Source organism: Photinus pyralis, unplaced genomic scaffold, assembly GCF_008802855.1.
Source record: "Photinus pyralis isolate 1611_PpyrPB1 unplaced genomic scaffold, Ppyr1.3 Ppyr1.4_LG6, whole genome shotgun sequence".
NCBI lineage: Eukaryota > Metazoa > Arthropoda > Insecta > Coleoptera > Lampyridae > Photinus > Photinus pyralis.
In genome coordinates this window covers 8,922,993-8,944,291 of record NW_022170663.1, presented here as the reverse complement: position 1 = coordinate 8,944,291, position 21,299 = coordinate 8,922,993, and the positions used below count along the sequence as shown (strand labels likewise).

At 37.4% G+C, this 21,299-nt stretch overlaps 2 protein-coding genes across 3 annotated transcripts in view; one reads left to right on the top strand and one right to left on the bottom strand.

The window, feature by feature from the left end:
- LOC116173879 overlaps window positions 1-10,608 on the top strand; it is an 18,772-nt gene extending 8,164 nt beyond the window's left edge. For both annotated transcript variants that reach the window (XM_031491604.1, XM_031491603.1), the window contains exons 4-5: window positions 5,411-9,300; window positions 9,337-10,608. In XM_031491604.1, the coding sequence (XP_031347464.1) occupies window positions 5,411-7,224 (1,814 nt within the window). In that variant the 3' untranslated portion in view covers window positions 7,225-9,300; window positions 9,337-10,608. The remainder of the gene's footprint in view (window positions 1-5,410; window positions 9,301-9,336) is intronic.
- On the bottom strand, window positions 10,212-21,299 carry LOC116173880 (translocation protein SEC63 homolog). The gene is made up of 10 exons (XM_031491605.1): window positions 21,176-21,299; window positions 20,666-20,997; window positions 18,278-18,448; window positions 18,022-18,228; window positions 17,743-17,971; window positions 17,545-17,690; window positions 11,535-11,682; window positions 11,012-11,481; window positions 10,754-10,963; window positions 10,212-10,700 (listed from the first exon to the last, which is right to left on the bottom strand). Exons 1-10 carry the CDS (start codon window positions 21,297-21,299, stop codon window positions 10,464-10,466), a joined length of 2,274 nt encoding a protein of 757 aa, XP_031347465.1. The 3' UTR covers window positions 10,212-10,463.

Below are 21,299 nucleotides of genomic sequence, written 5' to 3'. Positions count from 1 at the left end.
GAGCGCTGGAGACGCTAGGCGTAACCACCGAGAAGTGCGCAGCAATGTTATTCCCACTTATTGAGTCGTGCTTGCCAGAGGAACTTCTTAGAGTGTGGCAAAAGGGCCGCGAACGCGTCTATAGCAAATTTATCAGATGCAATTCAGCGTGAAGAGATAAAACCTGCTAGGCGTTTAGCCAATTTAATGGCCTTCCTAAAAAGAGAAGTAGAGGGCGAGGAGCGCATTGCACTCGCTGCTGAGGGTTTTGGTATCTCTTCGGGAGGGAAAGCTAGCGTACGTAAACAATCCGGGAATGACTCGTACTGTAGATTAAGTCCTACGTTTAAGAAAAAGGTGATATCGCAAAACGCTGAACCGATAGCGACAGCCGCGGGGTTAGTAGTCCAAGATGGTTTGAGCTGTGTTTTTTGCGATAAAAATCACGAAAGTACAATGTGTGTTAAAGCTCAAAATTTTTCGCTAGAACAGCGCAAAGATATAGTAAAAAAGAAAGGGGCATGTTTTCGATGCCTGCGGGGTGGTCATAGCGTCAAGAGATGCCGCGCCACCGTAAAATGCATTATTTGTAAAAAGGAGCACGTACCCTTAATGTGTTCTACATTAACGGATCTGCAAGTAGCATCAAAACCAGAAGCAAATAATGCGCATGACAAATCGAAAGCGGCTAATCTACCTGAACAAGCCAAATCTGAGGATCTCGCGAATTTCACGTCAAGCCACGTTTTTCTGCAAACTTTTAGAGTCAATATTCGACATAACGGTGGCGAACGTGACGTGCGAGTACTAATCGACAACGGATCTCAAAGATCCTATATACTAAAAAGCACCAGCGACGCGTTAGGTCTTGAAGTAAAAAGACACGCGACGATAGCGCATGGGTTGTTTGGTGGAACAACAATAGAACGTAATCATTCTTGTTACGACGTTACGTTGGTAAAGGGAGATTACTCCCGTACAGTAGAGGTATTGGATCAACCGACTATTTGTCATCCTATTCCGCCGGTATTTTATGGACCGTGGATTAAGGAGTTGAAACGTATTGGGATTTCTTTGTCTGATGTAAAAGATTCCTCGCCGATAGAAATACTTCTAGGCGCAGACGTGGCAGGTCATATTTACACAGGAAAGAGGGAAGTTTTAGAATGTGGAATGGTAGCGGTTGAAACTGTATTCGGATGGACGCTCATGAGAAAAATAGACAGCCAGCGATTTAAATCAAACATGGAAATATCTTGTCTAGTTTCTGACAAAACAGTGACTTCGCTGTGGGAACTCGACGTACTTGGGATACGAGATCCTGTCGAGAAAAAACGAAGCGAGGAGGAGTTTCGAGAAGTAAAGGAGTGCTTCGAGAAAACTCTACAAGTTGACGGAGAAGGGCGTTATGAAGTGCGACTTCCGTGGGTAGCGGATCACTCTCCTTTATCCAGCAATTACGAGATTGCAAAAAGGCGATTGAGTTTGACATTAAGAAATTTGGAAAACACCCAACTACACCAAGCCTACGACCAGGTTTTTTGTGAATGGCAATCGGTAGGAGTAATCGAGACAGTTGTTGGGGAGGTGGATCATCAACGAGGGCACTATCTGCCACACAGGCCTGTCGTGAAGGAAAATTCGACAACAAAAATTCGTCCGGTGTTCGACGCATCAGCGTGTTCGAAAATTTCACCGTCGTTAAATAATTGCTTAAGCAAGGGTGTCAATTTGATAGAATTGATCCCATCGATAATTCTGCGATTTCGTGAACTTAAAATCGGAGTGATTTCTGATATCCGAAAGGCGTTCTTACAAATTGGAGTTCACGAACCGGACAGAGAATTTCTAAAATTTTTATGGGTTGATAAACAGGGCAATGAAAAGGTTTATCGACATAGAAGAGTAGTTTTCGGTGTAAGTAGCAGTCCGTTTTTGTTAGCAGCTACAATCGAACATCACCTAGAAAAATGTCTCGAAAAATGCGACACACCGAATCCCTCTTATTCAAAAGACACGATCACGCGGTTAAATCAGAGTTTCTATGTGGATAATTGCGTGACCAGCGTAAAGGACATGGTGACTCTCGATAAGTTCATAAAAGAGGCCACCGAAGTAATGGCGGAAGCGAAGTTTGATCTTCGAGGGTGGGAGCACACGAGTTTGGACGAACCTCCTACTCACAGCGTTTCTGTGTTGGGTTTGAAATGGCATCGAGAGAAAGACGTATTGACAGTCAACGGCTTTTCAATCAAAGAATTGATCCAATCGGAAAAGTTCCGCGTGACGAAAAGACTCATGTTATCCATCGCTCAGAAACTCTACGATCCTATAGGGTTTACCAGTCCCGTCACTCTAAGACCAAAAATCCTGTTACAACAATTATGGGAAAAACAACTGCAATGGGATGAGGAAGTCGACGAGGTGACGAGAAAAGCGTTTATGGAATGGGCGGAAGAATTAAAATACTTGGAGAGAATTGAGATACCACGGTGGATTGGGTTCGAGTCGAATACATCGCAACCATGGAGTCTACATGTATTTACAGACGCGAGTAAAAAGGCCTATGCCGCAGTGATATTTCTGCGCATAGAGCAAGAAGGAGAGGTAAAAATACATCTCCTAGCGACAAAATCGAGAGTCACGCCTATCAAGCCAACTACCATTCCTAGACTGGAACTCTTGGGCGCTACGATCGGTGTTCGTTTGTGTGACACAGTTAAAAAAGACCTAAAAGGCGACGGAAAGTGTTTTTATTGGACCGACTCCACTACCGTTCTTTCGTGGATACGACGAAAAGAAGAATGGACGGTTTTTGTGAGAAATAGGGTCAATGAAATTCGTCAGAATTCGGCGATCGATTCATGGAGACATGTGCCAGGGCACTTAAATCCGGCTGATCTGCCTTCCCGAGGATGCACACCGCAACAATTGTGCGAAAAACGTTGGTGGGAGGGGCCATCATGGCTGAGGGATGAGCCGGCAGAATGGCCTTCGGAACCAGTCGCATATGACGAGAATGAAATCACTGCAGAGAGGACGAAATCAACAGTATCGAGCTTGATGGTTACTGAGAACTTAGCTAGTTCAGATTTTACGTTATTTGAGGATTTCGAGAGAATAGTACGTCAAGTTGGGGGGATGCTGCGTTTCAAAAATAATGTTAGGAAAAAATTGAAGGAAAAGGCGGCAGATCGACAAGTCGCTAAAATCAAAGAACCATTAACATTGACGGTAAGGATGGAAGCTCTTTCGGTGGAGGAACTACAGACGGCCGAAAACCTCATTTTGAAAATAAGCCAGATGGAATCGTTTGGAGATAGAAATGACGCTTTAAATGGTTTAACCGTAATATGTGACGAATTCGGTTTGCTACGTGTTAGAACTCAAGTCTCGAATAGACCAGACGCTGAAAATTTTAGATTTCCCATTTTGCTGTCAGGAAAGCATGTTTTTGTTCAACGTCTGATAACGCTCCAACATGTAAAATCTTGTCATGCGGGAGCACAAAACCTGTTGAGTATCCTTAGGGAGAAATACTGGATTTTGGGAGGCAGGAGAAGAGTGCGCGCGGTAATATCGTCTTGCGTTGTGTGCAAACGGCAGGACGCGAAACCCTTTGTAGTGAAATCTCCGGCGTTGCCGATCGACCGAGTTCGTGACGCAGAAACTTTTGAGATTACTGGAGTTGATTTGGCTGGGCCGTTATTCTTGAGGGGCGGTGAAAAAGCGTGGGTTTGTTTGTTTACCTGCGCGGTGTACAGGGCTGTCCATCTAGAACTGGTTTCGTCGTTATCGACCGCGAGTTTTATACAAGCGTTCCGACGGTTCATCGCGCGACGTGGAAGGCCAAAGACTGTTTATAGTGACAACGGCACCAACTTCGTAGGCGCCGAAAGCAGCCTAACGTCGGTAGAATGGGAAAAGATTGATCGGTACGCGAATGCACAACGAATTACTTGGAAGTTTAACCCCCCGAGTGCACCATGGTGGGGTGGTTTTTGGGAGAGAATGGTTGGGTTATTAAAGCGTTTGTTGAGAAAGGTTTTGGGTAGTGCATGTCTCGATTATGAGAACATGAACACAGTGTTATGTGATTGCGAGGCTGTAATTAACGCGCGGCCTATAACCTATTCGTATAATAATCCCTCAGACCCTACTCCCTTGACTCCGGCGATGTTTTTAGGAGACAATCGCGCAAGTGGAGTAACTGATTGTGACAGTGTTGATCGAAAGTCGTTGGATCGGAAAATCCGTCATGCGCAAAAGGTGCGGGATGACTTACGGCAACGATTTAGATCAGAGTATCTAGGACAATTAAAAATCGCCTTGAAAAAACGACTCACCCGGGCTATTAAAATTGGCGAAGTAGTGTTGGTCGGTAGCGAAAAAACAAAACGCGTAAACTGGCCTTTAGGCCGAGTAGTGGAACTAATCCCCGGCAAAGACGGAATTGTGCGGGTAGTGAGAATCGATACTGCGAACGGGCAGTTGTTGAGGCCCGTCCAGCGGTTGTACCCACTGGAAGTGGATAGTGTAAGCATCAAACCGCAAGGGGAGGACAACGTCGATCAGCCTGAGGGAGAACTGCAAGTTGATACTTCTCATCAAAAAGACAGCGAAGAAGTGAGCGACGAAAGTGACAGTGCGGGAGTGACGAGCACTAAAATGCTCAAAGCAGAGTACCCGAGTTACGTACCAAGTGCGGCCGACAAGTGCGGAAGCCGGCGAAGTACAGACAATGAATGTACAATTTTCTTTAGATTGTAGTTTTGTTCAGTTTTAGTTAGCATGCGTAATTATAGTTATAGTACTACGTATATTTGTCAGATTGAACTCAGTTTGTGTGCGACGCTCATTGATGTCATGACGTCACAGGTGGGAGAATGTTGTAAATTGGATATATCAGGGTTGTAAAAACAAAAGAGGAGAAATACGCATTTTTTAGTAGTTATGTCAATTATTTAATTTGTATCGTGAAAAGAAATATAAAACCCAAAAGAAAACGGGTAGTTTTCAGCAAGCTTTGTTAACACAGTAGTTATAAATTGGTCTCGTTTCACGGTCTATAGTGCGCGATGGTAGAGTAGACGCCAAATGAAGCCATCAAGCGCCATACGACGAATATAAAATGAAATCATACCTCTATTGAAGTCGTACAATACGTTGTACGTGATAATGCAGTGTAGTATTAAAGTTTGTGGACAAATCAATCATAAATTTGCAAGAAATCGGGTATCCGTCTGTCAAGCAATTGAAAAAAGAAACACAAACGTATCGCTCTCTGACAAATTCAAATTTACCGCAACAAAATGGCAGAGATCTGGAAATTCAAATAATTCAAATCTCACATCAATGAATACAGACGTACTAATTAATCCCTTATTATGCAAACTAATTTCACTCCTTATAAACAAGCATTCTGTTACAGCTATTCCTCTTCACGTAAGAATATTGGCAGAGCTTATGAAGCCCAATTCAATCAGTCCCTCTACGGAATTACTCCAATTCAACGATATTCTAGTTCCCTACCAAAAGCTAATTGAAGTCCGCTATGATATTTACTTCAAACGTAACAATTTTCCGGACAACAAGATATTAAAGCAGTTTACCGTTTTCGGCATTTTCGAAAAATTGCACAATTTGGCAATTAAACGATTAATCGATATTGAATTGAACTTTTCGGAATACGACTTCATGCAAGAATTGAATAAAGTGGGATTAGTTCAGTCGAATCATGTTGGCGACATTTCGTTTCTCCATGACTCGCTCAGGGATTACTTCGTAGCGCATTTCATCTATCTTTGGTTGGAAAATAAGGCGGCTAATAACGTATGGGACGTTAAATATTTCATAGCGCATATTCTTGTGAGACCACTGCATAAAGGAATTAGGATGTTTCTGAATTGCCATCTGCAAAGTGCCAAAATTGCGGTAACAGTGTTAAACGCATGCAAGGACGCAGTTAGTGAGTCGCTCAAACAAAATAAATTAGTTTGTGATGACGGCAACACATTCTTCCATACCGCTGTAGAGGAAAGGTTGGATTTCGAGGTTGGACGCCTACTAATGGAAGTTACTTCTGAAGATTCCTTTACAGAATTACTTTCTAAGAGAAATAACAATCAGAAAACCGCGCTGTTTTTAATCATTGAAAACATTCATGAACATCACATTAAATCTGATATGCTAAAACTATTTTTGGAAAAAATGAGCTTTCTCTCAACTGAAAGTACAAAAATAATACTTCTATCAACACTGTTTACATCCCACACCATCGAAGAGCATTTGGAGATAATTTCCCAGAATGCATCTTGCTATAACATTATTTCAGAAACCATCGCAAAAATTAGAAAGTCGCTCAAACAAAAAGATGCCTTTCTTGAGGCTTGCGCTCTTAATAAATTTAAGGATTTGAAACTAATCTTAGAACGCGAAAGAGATAAAGAGACCAGGAAACATTTGGCACAAATTACAAACGGTTTTAAAGAAACTGGTTTGCATATAACATCAAGTAAAGAAATATTACAGTTATTGTTAGACCACGGGGTAGATATTAACACTCGAGATCATCACGGACTTACACCTTTAGCACGTGCGATCAAGAATGACAAAGGTACCGAGATCTTTAATTTTTTTGTTAGTAAGAGTGCAGACATTACACTAACGGATACGTTCGGTAATGCACCATTTTTGCATGCGATAAAGCAAGGGAATTCCGATATATTGAGGTATTTTATGAAATCGGGGCAAATTGATGTAAATCAGTGTAACGTTTTCTCCGCAACCTTCCTGATGGCCGCTTGCAGAACTGAAAATGATGGCGTGGTAAGGTGGCTTTTAGACAAAGGGGCGGATATAAATGCGGTGGATTTGGGTAATTTATCTGCGCTATTTCATCGTGTGAAATCTAACCGAAGTAAGTTAATAAAATTCCTCAAGACGAAAGGGGCTAATGTTAACATACAAGACGGTTATGGAAATACGCCTCTGTTATACAGTATAAAAAAGTCAAATTGGAATATGGTCAATCTGTTAGTGGATATCCATTCTGATCCGTCCATCTGTAATAATATTGGTCAGCATCCTGTGAAGATATTGATAGAAAAGCAGAAGGCCGGAATTATTGAGAAGATTTTTAAAGTGGGGTTAGCTACTTTAAGTGATTTGCAAGATGTACTTGGAAAATCAGAAACCGAGTATCTATACAAGTATGTGTTGAAAGATGTTGTGCCCATTACGTGAAATTCTCTGCCTATGTTATTTCTATAAGCCTCAAAATTTAATTGTCCACAAGAGGAAAGGTATAATTATACCACGGTTTAGTACCAAGAACCCAATAACAGTTTTAAATGTATACCTAATCAGCTCACCAAGAAATAATAAACATTAGTGGGAAATTAAATTACTTTACACTACAAGTACCTACTTAAGTAGAAGCAAAAAACATACGACAGAGGATGGCTTCTGAGTGTCAGTTTTTCACAGATGTTAGGTGTAGCCTACCGCTATAAATGTTACGTCAGTTAACTTAAATGGAAAACAACACTTGCACTAGGTACCTACATCACTGTAGAGCGCTATGCGCGCCTATCTGATGTTTCCATAAGAACTGACAACAATATTTTTCTTTTTGCTTTCAAAACTGTCAGTTTTGTTTTTTTAACTTTAAAAACTGATGACCAAAAAGTTCATGTTCGCTCCTCACTTGTTAGATACACGTATAACAAAGAGTATCCATACTCTTTGAACTATAGTAACTATAACTGATCAAATGATGATGCATACGAGAGAATTAAAGAAATATTTTTGTTTATAACTATAAAGATCCGTCTTGAAAAAAACTCCATTCAAGTTGAAAGGTAAATTATTATTAACATTACGTCGATCGTATAACTTGTACATTATCCCATTACTGACAATCAGTATTATATGGTATTAGTATTACCTATCCCAGCAACGTTCTTTTTTTTGTTTTTATGATTCTTTTTTTAATTGTATATTTTTTGTATCTAATAAAAAATCCGGTAGTTCAGTTATTGTCAAAACTTTTAAATAGATCAAACTTCATCAATGAATTTGAAAGATCTTCCACAAGTGGATATAGTTAATCTCGTATGATGCTGATGTACGAACAGAAGAACTGCAGCTTTCCTAATTGATACGTACGACCACGTTTACAAAAATCAAAAACTATCCATTTTAAAGGACGTGATGTGATATATTAATTGCGCATGATTAGCTCTAACGATGCATTCCAATATATATATATATATTTATTTATTTGCCTTTTATTTTTGAGTGGGCGGAGTTTCAGCCAAGGCTGCTCTACAAACCCAACCCACTGGCCACTATTCATTTACAAACATCCATGCCCGAACCCGGATTCGAACCAGGGACTCTTAGCACCACATTCCAGTTTCAACTGAACTGCGCCACACGGACAGGCATAACATTTGCGTGCATTGCACCGCTGCCCCCGCTAAGGGCGATGCACCTCACTTTTCGGGCACCTATCAGCCTGTAACCACAGATTTAAATATACTATATGTAAATTTTTTTTATCCATTTATTTATTTATATAACTTACATGTATTTAATAAAAAAAAAAGGTTTTAAGATTTAAGAAAGGAAGAAAATTTCGTTTAAAGATATTGTAGAAGGGAAAGTGCCCATAATACTAGCGGCATTGCCGCGCTGAATGGCCAGACTAATTTTTTGAATAAGAAATGTTTTTGAACGGTGCTCTACCTGTGGCATTTTTCAATTTCTTTCCTAAAGTATTTACAAATTGCATAGCTTCCGTACACCACGGTCCAAGGGTTTCAACAGCGAAAGGTAAAAACTATATGTAAATTTTATTTATTTATTTAAATATACTATATTTAAATCTGTTCTGTAACTACAAAGTTTTTCCAACTAAGATTCGGCATTTATAATACCGGAGATAACCCTGATGCTCTCAGAGAGCGTGATAATGGAGAGTGACTCGCCTGGAGGACTCGGGTGATTGATGCAGTCAATAATGATCGCGATAAGAAGAGACTTGTAGTTGACTACTCCGCAATTTGATGCATATCCCCTACCAAATGTGGAACTCCTGACCAATAAAATAACAGCCTCTGCATCTCTCCAGAGTAATATACGGCCTTAGAAGCATACGGCTGTCTGCTCAGGTTTAGGTATTAGAATATATTTTTCAGAGTTACCTAATGGAGTAACCGAATTCCCAAGAAAGATGACAGAATCATTACAATAGAAAAACTGGAGTGGGTACACAGCTATTTATATAAGGTTTGCTGTGATCAATAAGAAGAAATGGTTCCATCCTCAGAGGAATAAATATATTCCTCTGAGGTTCCATCCATTGCTTTCTATTGAGGCGGTGCATTGCGTCAGACGCTTCATAGGAAACGTATTATACTTTCATAGTGCGTTTGTCACTGTAAAAGTTATAGGCACAGAGTGGTTATAGGTAACTTTTGCCATTGTCAAAGTGACAATTGCACTGCGGCTTATGCGATTTTTTATACATGAATTGAATTGTCATTTAAAAGTAGACGTAGGTAAAAACAATACACGTAAATCCCTATGTAAATATCACTGCATATGCTACCAAGCGAGTAGACAACAAAAAATGTCTGTCAATGTGCTAGCCCCCTGTTATTTTCTCTCTAATATCACTTTAAAATCAATGGCGGACGTTTATTAATAAACCTTTGTTTGTTTTTTGTCAACAATTTGAAAAATTGCTTAAAAATAGATTGGACTGCTCAACGGCCGTATGACTTCGACTCTACGCAAACAGAAAATTGCGGTAACAGACATTTACTAATCATTGCACAAACTGTGTTTGCTCTCAGTAGTCATCTGTCACCCCAAGTTACAATATCCACAAGAAAAAAAAAGGTTGCCGTTACAGTACCAGATTTTCCAAAGAGCATGTAAGGTTGTCTTTGCATCCCTTAGCTTATTTCACCCAGATATGATAAAATATTTTCTCTCCAGTTTGTGAACACGCCAATTTGTTGTCGAAATTGAATATCAAAATCAGAAACGGCTATTTAAAAAGCAGAAAAGTTATAATTTCAATTCTTCAAAGCAAAAGATGTTGACCCTTCCCCATCACAGAAATAGCGAACAAAAACATTTTTCTTTTACCGAAGTAGTAAAATCGTTTACCATTCCAGTAGCTTTTGGATATATGGGTTGTCATGAATAAAAAGCACAAAATTAATTCTTCCCATAATATTATTAAGGTCTGTTGTATTAAACCTTGCATATCTAATAGTACTTTTTACAAATTACGTACTAGTCACAACTGAAAGGAATAACAAAAGAAACACCAAATAATAAACCATAATTAGAAATTGTTTTTACACCAATCGATTTTGCAAAACATAAAAACTACACAAAATAATTTATTTATAGATATCAAATAGTAAATGTCATTGTATTTATTTATAAATAAACCTCTCTGCATTTCAGTCGTCCTCTTCGGGAAAATCTTCATCTGTAGTGTACTCCGATTCGTGCGCCTCATCTTCTGCGGGTCCTTCTTCTTCCGAATCCTCAAACTCCCACTGTGGATGTTCGGTAATCTCCGCAGGAGCTTCTTTTATATCCAGCTTAATATCTTTTTGCTGATTAAAGCCAATGTACGAGTCTGACCTCAGGCACACTGTGACTGTATAGACACCTGTCCAAATGGGTGCTGTGAACTAAAAGATTACTAATTAGCTTCACCTACCGATACAATGAATAAAGCAAGTACCTTTAGCTGACACTCTTCTTTATCGATTAGATCTGTTACATGATAAGGTGCGGTGAGTAATGTGCGAGACTTGCGATCGCAGATGTATGTCCACCAGTGCTCCTGTTTATCATTGGGGAACAAGGGACTATGCACCGTGTGGGAAACTTTGGATCTGCCTTCCAGTACTTTCTCTCGTTTATGAAGTTTCTGTTGAAACTTCTCCCACTCCTTGAACGACAATTAAACAGTCGATATCCAACTACACAATGAGATTACCTGATCATCATCTTCAACCCCCGATTTCACTTCTTCTTCTGAAGATCTATCAGCGTTATCATTGGTATCTTCTAAATCACTAACATCTGAATCTTCACTCTCGTCATCCTTGGCTTTCACCTTCTCTTCTTTGGGTTTAGCTTTTTCGACCACTGGTGATTCCTCCGGCTTTGGCTTAACAACGTTATTAGCAACCTTACTCTGTTGCTTATTGCTCCTCTTGGTCGTTTTTTTCGAACCACCTTTCTTTTGTTTCATCCAGGCCGGCCTTTTCCCAACCGACTCGTTTTCATTCTCCGCATCCCCACCCGCCTCTTTTGGTTCAGCTTCAACACCATTTTCTGTTATCGTTTGGACCTCGGGGACCGTCTGATCTCCGAATAACATACTCATATCGTGCCTAATTAAGGTCACAGTGACCGTTACAATAGCACCTGCAGTCACCTCGGTGGGATTTTCATCGTCGATTACTAAAATTTGGTTTGAATTAGATAAATAGAATTCGGAACAGAGGATGGATTACCTTCACATTTAACTTGGAAATCGATGTACGGCATTCTGCCTAACACTTTCATTACGTCTTCGAATTCTTCCGTTGTTAAATTTCTGAGGATGTTTCTTCGTTCTTCCGCTTTTAATTGCGCAAACTCTTGTAACGACTTTATTGGCCTCTAAAAGATCATTGATTTTATAACCAAATAATACCATAGAAGTATAATAGTTAACAAAGCATCAATTCATATTTGGCAAATAATCGCCTATAGGTGTATGAGTAATATGAAAAGTAAAGGTATAGTGGAGCGAAATCGGGCAAAAAAGTCGTCTAGAAATGGGAAAAAATTTTTTGACGGTATAACAAGATCAGACCTAGTACAGTATGTAGATATTGTAATTCTGCATCCGAAATGGTCTTTTACGACATTTTACGGTGGTCATGACATTTTTTATAGTTAAAAAACCACTCAAAAGTGTCTTCATAAAAATTTATGTTTTTAGAGATTTACCCCGGAATATCTCGGCTCCCGCATGAGATATTGCTATAATTGTTTCAGTTCTATAATGTCAAATAGTAAGCGCTTATAACTATGCCTATTACATCGAAAACATGATATAACTACATTATGATAATTGTCATCAAAGTCGATAAATCGATTATTGAGAAGCGTAAACTTCACTCTGCGAGAAACTTTTTTTTATTATTTGAGGAATCTCTATACATGTATCGGACGAAATGTAGCTGATAGTCACCAAAAGTTTTTGGTGAAAGAATTTTAGTGATAGGCTGATAGTTTCTCGCAGAGTGAAGTTTATGCTTCTCAATAATCGATTTATCGACTTTGATGACAATTATCATAATGTAGTTATATCATGTTTTCGATGTAATAAGCATAGTTAGAAGCGCTTACTATTTGGCATTATAGAACTGAAACAATTATAGCAATATCTCGTGCGGGAGCCGAGATATTCCGGGGTAAATCTCTAATTTTTATGAAGACACTTTTGAGTGGTTTTTTACTATAAAAAATGTCATGACCACCGGAAAATGTTGTAAAAGACCATTTCGGATGCATAATTATAATATCTACATACTCTACTAGGTCTGATCTTGTTATACCTCGAAAAACAATTTTGTCACATTTTTGGCCCGATTTCGCTCTACTAGTATACCTAAAACCGTTATTCTCCATGTGATAGAAGCAGACAGAAATATTAGTTACATTAATTTTATTTAAGAGTAGTCTTGACTTAATTTTTTAGGCAACTCTTTTTCAATGTGTTTGTTTACACATTAAGATTGCTAAAAAATGTCTTTCACTAGGTAAACAGATGGACGAAAGTTGACCTTATGTGGGATCTTGGACTATTTCTGGCTCACATAATGTCCATTTTCCACTACTTCAGAATTGAGAAAAGTTTTTTTTAAAGCATATGACATGCTAGTCAAGTGGGCGGAGTCCAAAAATGTCAGATGCCTTAGAAAGAAGCCGCTGACTGAGGGGTTCATATCTCGGTTCATATCCTCACAAAAGATTAAGGAGGCTAGGGATAGAGGATAGGCAACACACAATGGTCACTGAAATTTGCAATAAAAGTCGAAACTTTTGAGTAATTTTTGAAGCCCAAATATTAATTCTAACTAGAGGTCTTATCGGAAATTGATAGAGATATAGAAAGTCATTAAATGTAGCGATTTATTTTTTTGATAAAATTATTTAAGTCGTGTATAAATGATAATCTTGAATTTACTAAGAACGCGAATACTGGAATATTTAAAAAGTAAATCCGTACAATTTATCTAGTAACTAAGTGGATTAAAAAAATATATTACGAACTGCTTCAAATTATGAAATAAAACGTAATTTTTACTCAAAAGTTTATATAAAATATAGCGACGGAAGAAATGCAATACCTTCCATACAATGACGATAGGCAACTCAGGTAGCACTTTTACCTGGAAAATATTAACACCTAATGACCATTATACTTATATACAATGGTTTATGACCCTATTAGACCAGTAACAAAAGAATCTCAATGCCTTCCATTTATTCGTCTATTAGTACCAACGATAATTGACTGATAATTAAAAAAATATTGTACATCAATAAATGTAATATTCAGGAGTAACAACGTTTTAATTTTTTAGACCCGTTTCATACATCTTTTTCATACATTTTATGTAGGTGTATTGTTACCTACTTATCAAAAAAGCAATTTAATAATATCGATTACATAACACCAAATTATGTACAATTTGGACGATGTACCTATTATAGATAAACATAAAGAATTGTTTGTTGTCGGCACCTTCTTGAATCTAGCAGCTCTGTTAAAAAACTGTTCATACAAAAATTGATAATCTTGTGTCTTACATACTTTAGGTGACAAATCTCAACGAAAATTTCAACCAGCAATTTTGTCGACCAATGAAATGCGGATTTCGTGTCACATTTCCATGGCAACCAAGGAATTTATCGTCAATTTTTTGACGTAAAAAGGTAATAATGTTTTGACATAAAACGTCACTTTTTCGTTGAGGGTCACTATGGTGTGAAATTTTCTTACCGAATACCACAGTGCTTGAATAGAATTTTTTTATTGCTCACGAATATTTTGCGAAAGTTGAAATATTTGTGAGCTCGAAAAGTTTCCGGAAATAGCAAGTAGTATTACAAGTGATAATTTTTTATTTCAGCATGTCGTTAGTAAAAAATTGTCAAAGTCCTCGTGTGAGATCTTGTCGAAGCTACCACATTCCCTTCGTCAGTACTCGCGTCCGACGTCCCGTGCATCCCCAATTTACGTTTGAAGTTTTACTCCACCATCAGTAAGATCTTGGCGGGGGCCACCACATTTCAGATTGTTTTCAAAATGGTGCCGTTGGAAAGATCTTGTAAACGGACACAACAACTGCGTGGCGAAAATTTGTTTTTTTCCTGGGTACAAAATTAACCTCATTTTACAAGGCGCACGTCTGCGAGGGGTAGTTGACTTAGGGCGCCCAAAAGGTATCTTCCTCTGCGAATTTTGTTTCGGAAAGCTCGAATCGCGATCTCTCTTTCTCGTGTGGCTAATAGAGCTATGAGAAGTGCCCCAAAAATTGAGAACTATTTTGTGGAGAGTTTTTAGCAAAATTCATCTAAATGCGAATTGTGGGTGAACGGGACATCGGAAGCGGGTACCGACAAAGGGATTGTGTTAGTTTGCGATAAGATCTTTTTGATGGTGGCTAATACAATACTGATCTGCCACACAAAAATGCGCTGATCTCTCTTCGATCCCACACGAGGACTTTGATAATTTTGTAATCTACCTATGCTTTTGATAATTCCACTGTAGGTTTGACGGCTAGCCAAATAAACTATTTTCGTAAAGCATCAGGCGAATGTCGTGTTGGAATTGGAAAATTTCCGAAAATCTATCAAAACATTTTTTGTAATGAAAAATGAGTCATTTATTTTGTTGTAAATTAGATCAGAATTCAGATATATAATTTGATAAATGGGGGAAGGTTGAAAACGCAGCAAATACCGGGCTACATTGCGGAAGCCATGCGAAATATCGAAAACTGTTCATCTAATCGAAGAAAAGTACTATTCTTACATCCGCGCACCTGTGAAAATCGTTATCATATAAATTTAGAAATCTATGGGGCCGTAGTTTGTTCGGATGTGATAATTGTTTAAATAAATTTGTGCTATGAACCACAAAAATTGAAGACCAGTTTTTCTTGTTTCGGAAATTGTTCCCTTCATTACCCAAGTCCAAATCTCAAAAAGTCATTATTGTAAATCCCTATATAGGAAGTAAGTAGGAATGATGTCTTACATTAGTAATATTTTTATATAGGTATGTAGAGCTTTCAGCTTTGATTTCCTATTCTATATTATTCAAAGGTTTCCAGTATTAGTAAAACTGTAAAACATCCGGAGAAAGTTGAAATTCCATAAATCAGTTACTTTTGTTGAATAGCCGCTAATGAGGGTCTGGAATCTGGTTTTATTGTAGGAAGATGAGGTCATTTGCAGGTAGCTTATGCCTGGTGAAACTTGTCGAATGGCACGATTGGTTGCCTATATAATTATTTGCGTAGGCGCAGCTTAAATTTTGAATGGCCTGTCCCTAGCCGCCTTAATGTTTTCCTACTTAACATCCAAAGCCAACGCTATTTTGAGCGCATTTATGCAAAGGAAAACATTAATAGGGAATATGCATGTGGTTTAAATTTACTTGATTCTTTCTCCAGCAAATATTTATTGTCCTGACATTATACTTAAACCATTAGTTTCTTATTTAGTTTGTTTTTAATTGCTAAAAATGTTAATTCAAAAGTGCAAAATAAGCGAACGAAATTCAAATTTGCGAAACGCTTCACTATTGGACGAATGAAAGTGACGTCAAATACCACGCGATCGCATTTGTTGTGTCAATATTCAATATTAGTGCAGTCAAATTACAGTTTGGGCAGATTGAGCCGAAATCAAGTGTCTTCTATGTAAAAACATCCGCTGAATCCGAAACCCATAGTCCCACTAGCCGAAAACTCCCGGAATATATTGTTATGTATAAACAAAAAACGATGAAAAAATGGCAAGATGTCGTTTCTTTTCGCATTTGACTTCAATTATCTCGTTAACTATTACTCTAAGGGAAAAAATGAACAGAAATGAATTGGTTTAGAATTGAATTTTCTATAAGATACAATGGGTATGAAACGTTCATTTTCAAATGTTATTGTTTTTTATGGAAAAATATAAAAAAGCAATCCCGAAGATGATCAATTGGTTGTTACTAAGTAAAATTCATCCGATTTTTTTGAAAAACCGTATTTGGTCACTTCTTTTGATAACAAAACAATATGACAAACCCGATCACTGTAAATTTGATAGTTATTGCATAATTAAATAAACAAATTTACAAAACGATACTTGGTCTTTTAAACTGGGTGACTCCCAGAGCGTTCTACATTTGTTTACAGATGGTGGAATCCTAAGACAACCATTTCCAGAAATTGTCCCGATGATTCTTGCAAATTGATGGACTGTGTAATTTTTTTTAGTTAACTAACAAATTGAATAACTCCCGAAATAACAAGGAAGGTAACTCTATAATAGGCCCTTGGCGTTCTGATTAATAAAAATCATACATTTTGGTAAAATAGAAGCATTAAAAAGCTCACCCTTTAAAGAATCGTTCGACGCGACCCGATTTGCAAAATCATTTTTTGTTGTGTCAAAAACAAGTCCGAAGTCAAAAGCTGATTTCTCGTGAACTCGGATTTGGACGTATTTTTTTAATGTAGGTCTTTCCAAGAGCTTTCCATTCACCTACTATAGATTTACATTTCTTGTGGTATAGCCCAGTCAGAATAGGAAAAATAGAGGAACTAATTCATGTATTACTAGTTCCTTCAGAATTGTGTAAGGGACGTTTCCCTAATCAACATAAAGTAAAGTCCCCTGACTACCGTCTGTGCTAAAGGGGGGAGGAGAGTGAGAGCGGCTTTGAAGGTCCCATTTTATAGTGTTTTGCTTACAACGTGGAAAAGGTATGCTATAGCAAAAAATTTTGTACCTAAAAATGAAAGCTTATTAAATTTGCTATAACTTTGAGTGGATACATAATTAGGAAAAAACGGAAAAAACGCATCGTTTTTATGTTATTGACTATCCAAGGTTGAATATTTTCATATGTGTTTTAGGGTTCACTAACTGTAAAAAAATTGAGAACGCTCTGGGAGTCGTCCTTTTGGAACTGCAAAATACACATTATCGGGAATATTTCTAATAGTGTTTTTGCACTTTTGTACAAGACAATACCTATAAAATGGTTTTTTAGCTTTTTCCATGGTCTGAATAGCTATTACAACTGAAAATCTCTTTAAATAAACGTTTTAAATATTATTTTACAAGTTAAATTGAATTGTTCTAACAGTGTTTACTCTTTTTACTAGGTTAGAACGATGTAAAAAAGCGATTAAAAAATTAAAAAAATTACATGCATATTCCCTACTGTCTGTCTTCGTTACTCACCTTTTTATGCAAGAAGTACTTCAGGTTTTCATCATTGATATATGGCAATTGAAGGAGAGGAGACTTGAAATCCCACAAGCCTTGCACAATCATTGGTGACAGTTTCATACAATTTTCTATAGTTTCAATGCTAGGTAATCTTTGAACTGTAAATACGAAATCAATAATTTTTATATGTAACTTGTAAGTATGTCATACTTCGTCGTGCATATGCTAGGAAGACCAGTTGATTCAAACAATTAACCTGCTCTTGTATCAGGTACGGGCATTTCGCGACGATATACCTACGATCCTGTTCTAATGTACTCGGATTGAGTGGAATTCTGGATAAGTGTGCGTGTAAAATCGCCCTGGCCTTAATACTATAACCGAAGCAAAGAGGGCGTTCCTTATTCTTCTCACTTAGGTTGGGTAACTTCTTAATCAGCTAAAAAAAAAGTAGACTGAAACAGTAACATACCCAAGTGAACTACTTACATGAGGTACTTCTTCATTATCAGATTGTCTCTCTATAATTTCCGAGTTGTGTTTACGATCGAATTCGGGACTCGCAGATAAGATCATTATAACACGTTTTAATGGCATGTTTGGCGTTTTATGGAAAAAGTAATAGTAAACCTGCGTGGTTTCCAGAAGCACTTGATCTCCAGAAAATCGTATGCTACGATACCACCAAGTGCCTACCTAAAGTGAGTATTAAAATTTTACCGCTAGCATGTAACGATAAACTTACGACGACGGGTAAGGCGACCATAAATACTAACGCATATAAACCAAGGACCCAAATACTGTTCTCCTTCTCGACGATCCACGATGGTAACGCTATACCAAAACTCATTGCGCCAGGCCCATCAGGATTTCCGTATTTTTCCCAATTTTTTTTAGCTTCTTCGTCTGTCAACGCCTATTAAGAAAACCCCAATCAGTTTTTAATTAAGCATTACATAAACCTATAACAGTGTATGGAAATGGGCGAATACTTTCTAAAGATAGTTCGTAAAAATTTACAGTTTCCAAACCTGCAATGGGAGACATGACAGTTGACTTGTTTTTCTGCAATGCATCAAGTGAATATGTTAACAAGTAAGTAATGTGTTTAGATGTTTTCACATTGAAATTGGTACGGTTTTGACATATTTGTACATTACCTAAGTATATGTAGTCTGAATTTTGAACGTGATTAAACAAATATACGAGATTTTGCATTTTCATGGAGATGAAGCTTATTAAAAACATGGTATAGAATTTTCAGTTTCTGATCAAAGTACACACGGACAAACAGACAGATAAATAAAGATGGTATTTAGCGAGTATTATTATTTTTAAAAGAGATCATCATGAATATACATAGTATGTTAACTTATTGACAAACGTACATTTTATGTATATGAAATGGTTTGACTTTTTGTACCGTTCACAGTTAAAAGAACTTGTTTTATCCCAATTTTAAACCATAAATAGGGTGATAGATGATACCAACAACGTCACGAAACCCAGACACAAGGCCCTTTCATGGTTTGGATGTGGTAAATTAGAGTGATTTGAAGTCAGTAGTCTGAACTTCCGAGAAAACGCGAGTGCCGTGCAAGTAGAATTCTTCCTATCCAATACCATTCCCCCTACCACGGCGAGAATTGTATATACAGGCTGATTCAAATTCGAGGGCCACCATTGGGATCTCGGTAACTGTAAGATATAGGTAGGTAGTTTCAATTTGGCAAAGTTGCGTACTTTGACGCTTCACAAAATGCAGTTTTGAAACTGAAAAAATTCCGACTACTTTCGGAGATATCCGGAAAAAATCGAAATTTTGCAAAAACGATTTTATTTCTTACTAAAGTTTTTTCAAAATAAATAACACATTATTATTGGCCACTTTTTTCCCTCTACAAGATGCTAGTTTTAAATTTTAAATCCGTCGTTTCGTCTCCGAATAACCATCATCAACTTGGTTTTTTCTTATGGAAGTAATTTTTACTTTTTGCGTCATTCGATAAAAAATTGTTTTCTGATTTCAAAAATGTAAACATCACAATTTTTTTAATATTGTTAAAATATCTTTTTTTTGCCTAGAAAACTTTATCTTGGGTGGTGTAAGTACGTAGTTTCTTGCGTTTGTATGAATCAATAGCACTATTTCTTATTAAAAGATAGTGAGGTTTACATTTTTGAAATCAGAAAAAAATTCTTTAAATTCTTTATCAAATGACACTAAAAGTAAAAATGACTTTCATAAGAAAACAAAAAGTTGATGATGGTTGAATGGAGATAAAACGTCAAACTTAAAATCTAAAAGCAGCAGATGCGCTACCTACAGTGATTCAAAATACCTATTCAAAAAAGATTTTTTTTTATTCAAAAAAGGTTTAAGTAATCAAAAAAACAGATTTTTGAATTTTTTAACCCTTTTTAAACTTTTGTGTGTGGCCACAGGCTAGCACTTTTGATATTATGAACGATAAAAAATTCCAAAGGTAACAGTTTGATACATTTGTAAGTCGAAATCTGAGGCATCGAAATAATTTTCATAAAAAAAGAGAAATAGTACAAAGGCTAAACTCTTTAAAGTTCATAACGTCGTTCTTAAGCAAAGTATTTTTTTCTCTTTGCAATAGGAGGGTGGACATGCATACTTTTCAATAATGTAGGGGTTGATCTGTTTGTGTTTAAAACTGTGGACAAACCTACAACTCCAATACAAACTGGAATTTTGCAGAAGAGCGTTTGGCATTTTTAACAGAAAAACAAGAAAAAACAAAATAAAAACTACATAAAAAGTGCCTGTGTGCAAAGCAAAACCAGCAGATTCCCCTTTCACACACCACACGTGTCACAACTTCCCGACAGTTGAAAGTTGGTCACTGTGATTGCAGTTATTTGACCCCGCGCAGGTCCTACGTACGGCTCCTCTATTTGCTATTATATAACTCTCCAAGAGAAATTCCTTGGAAGGTTTTTGAATAAGACCCAAAGATACTGGTCCTTTTATAAACGGCTGCAATTCAATACTGAATGTTTGCTGGCATTTTCTAATTTCCCTATCAGAAACTCCTCCATAATTACATGTGGCCATAACTAACACCAAATTACCTACTTACTTATAAGCTTAATAACCAATTACCTGATAAGCTTTCGATAATTTCATAAATTCTTTCTCATTGCCGGTTTCCTTGTCCGGATGTAATATAACAGACAACTTGCGATATGCCCTTTTAATTTCGTTCTGACTAGCGGTAGGCGAAATTCCCAAAATTTCAAATGGATCAAAATTGGCCATTTCGTAATCAAATTGAGACACTTTATACGCCAAGAGCGCCAACACCAGCCATCCTCCGATAATAAAAATCTTTAAGAATAAATTTTTCGGCCCTCGCCACGAGTCTGCCGATTTGAGTAACATTTTCTTCTTCACGCATCCTGGACATCGACATTCCTTCGATTCTTCTTCAGGGTCTAAAAGAGAATGACACGATTACAACTATCTGCAAGACTTTCCGCCTAAGCACGCAAGATTATAGAATCAAGGTTAGTCAACCAAAAAATATTCTAAAATTGTTGCTTAAAGTATACCAAAAGATAGCCCACAATTGGCGATAACTAACGGTATTAAGTATAACATGAAAATTCTAACCTGGTTTTCTCTTCCTTGGCCAATAATAATAAGTGGTAGGTATTAAAATTAATGCTAAAAAGGAAAGCAAAAAGTAAAAAAACGTTCCTCCACTTTCGTCATATTGGAATTTTTGGCCACCCAT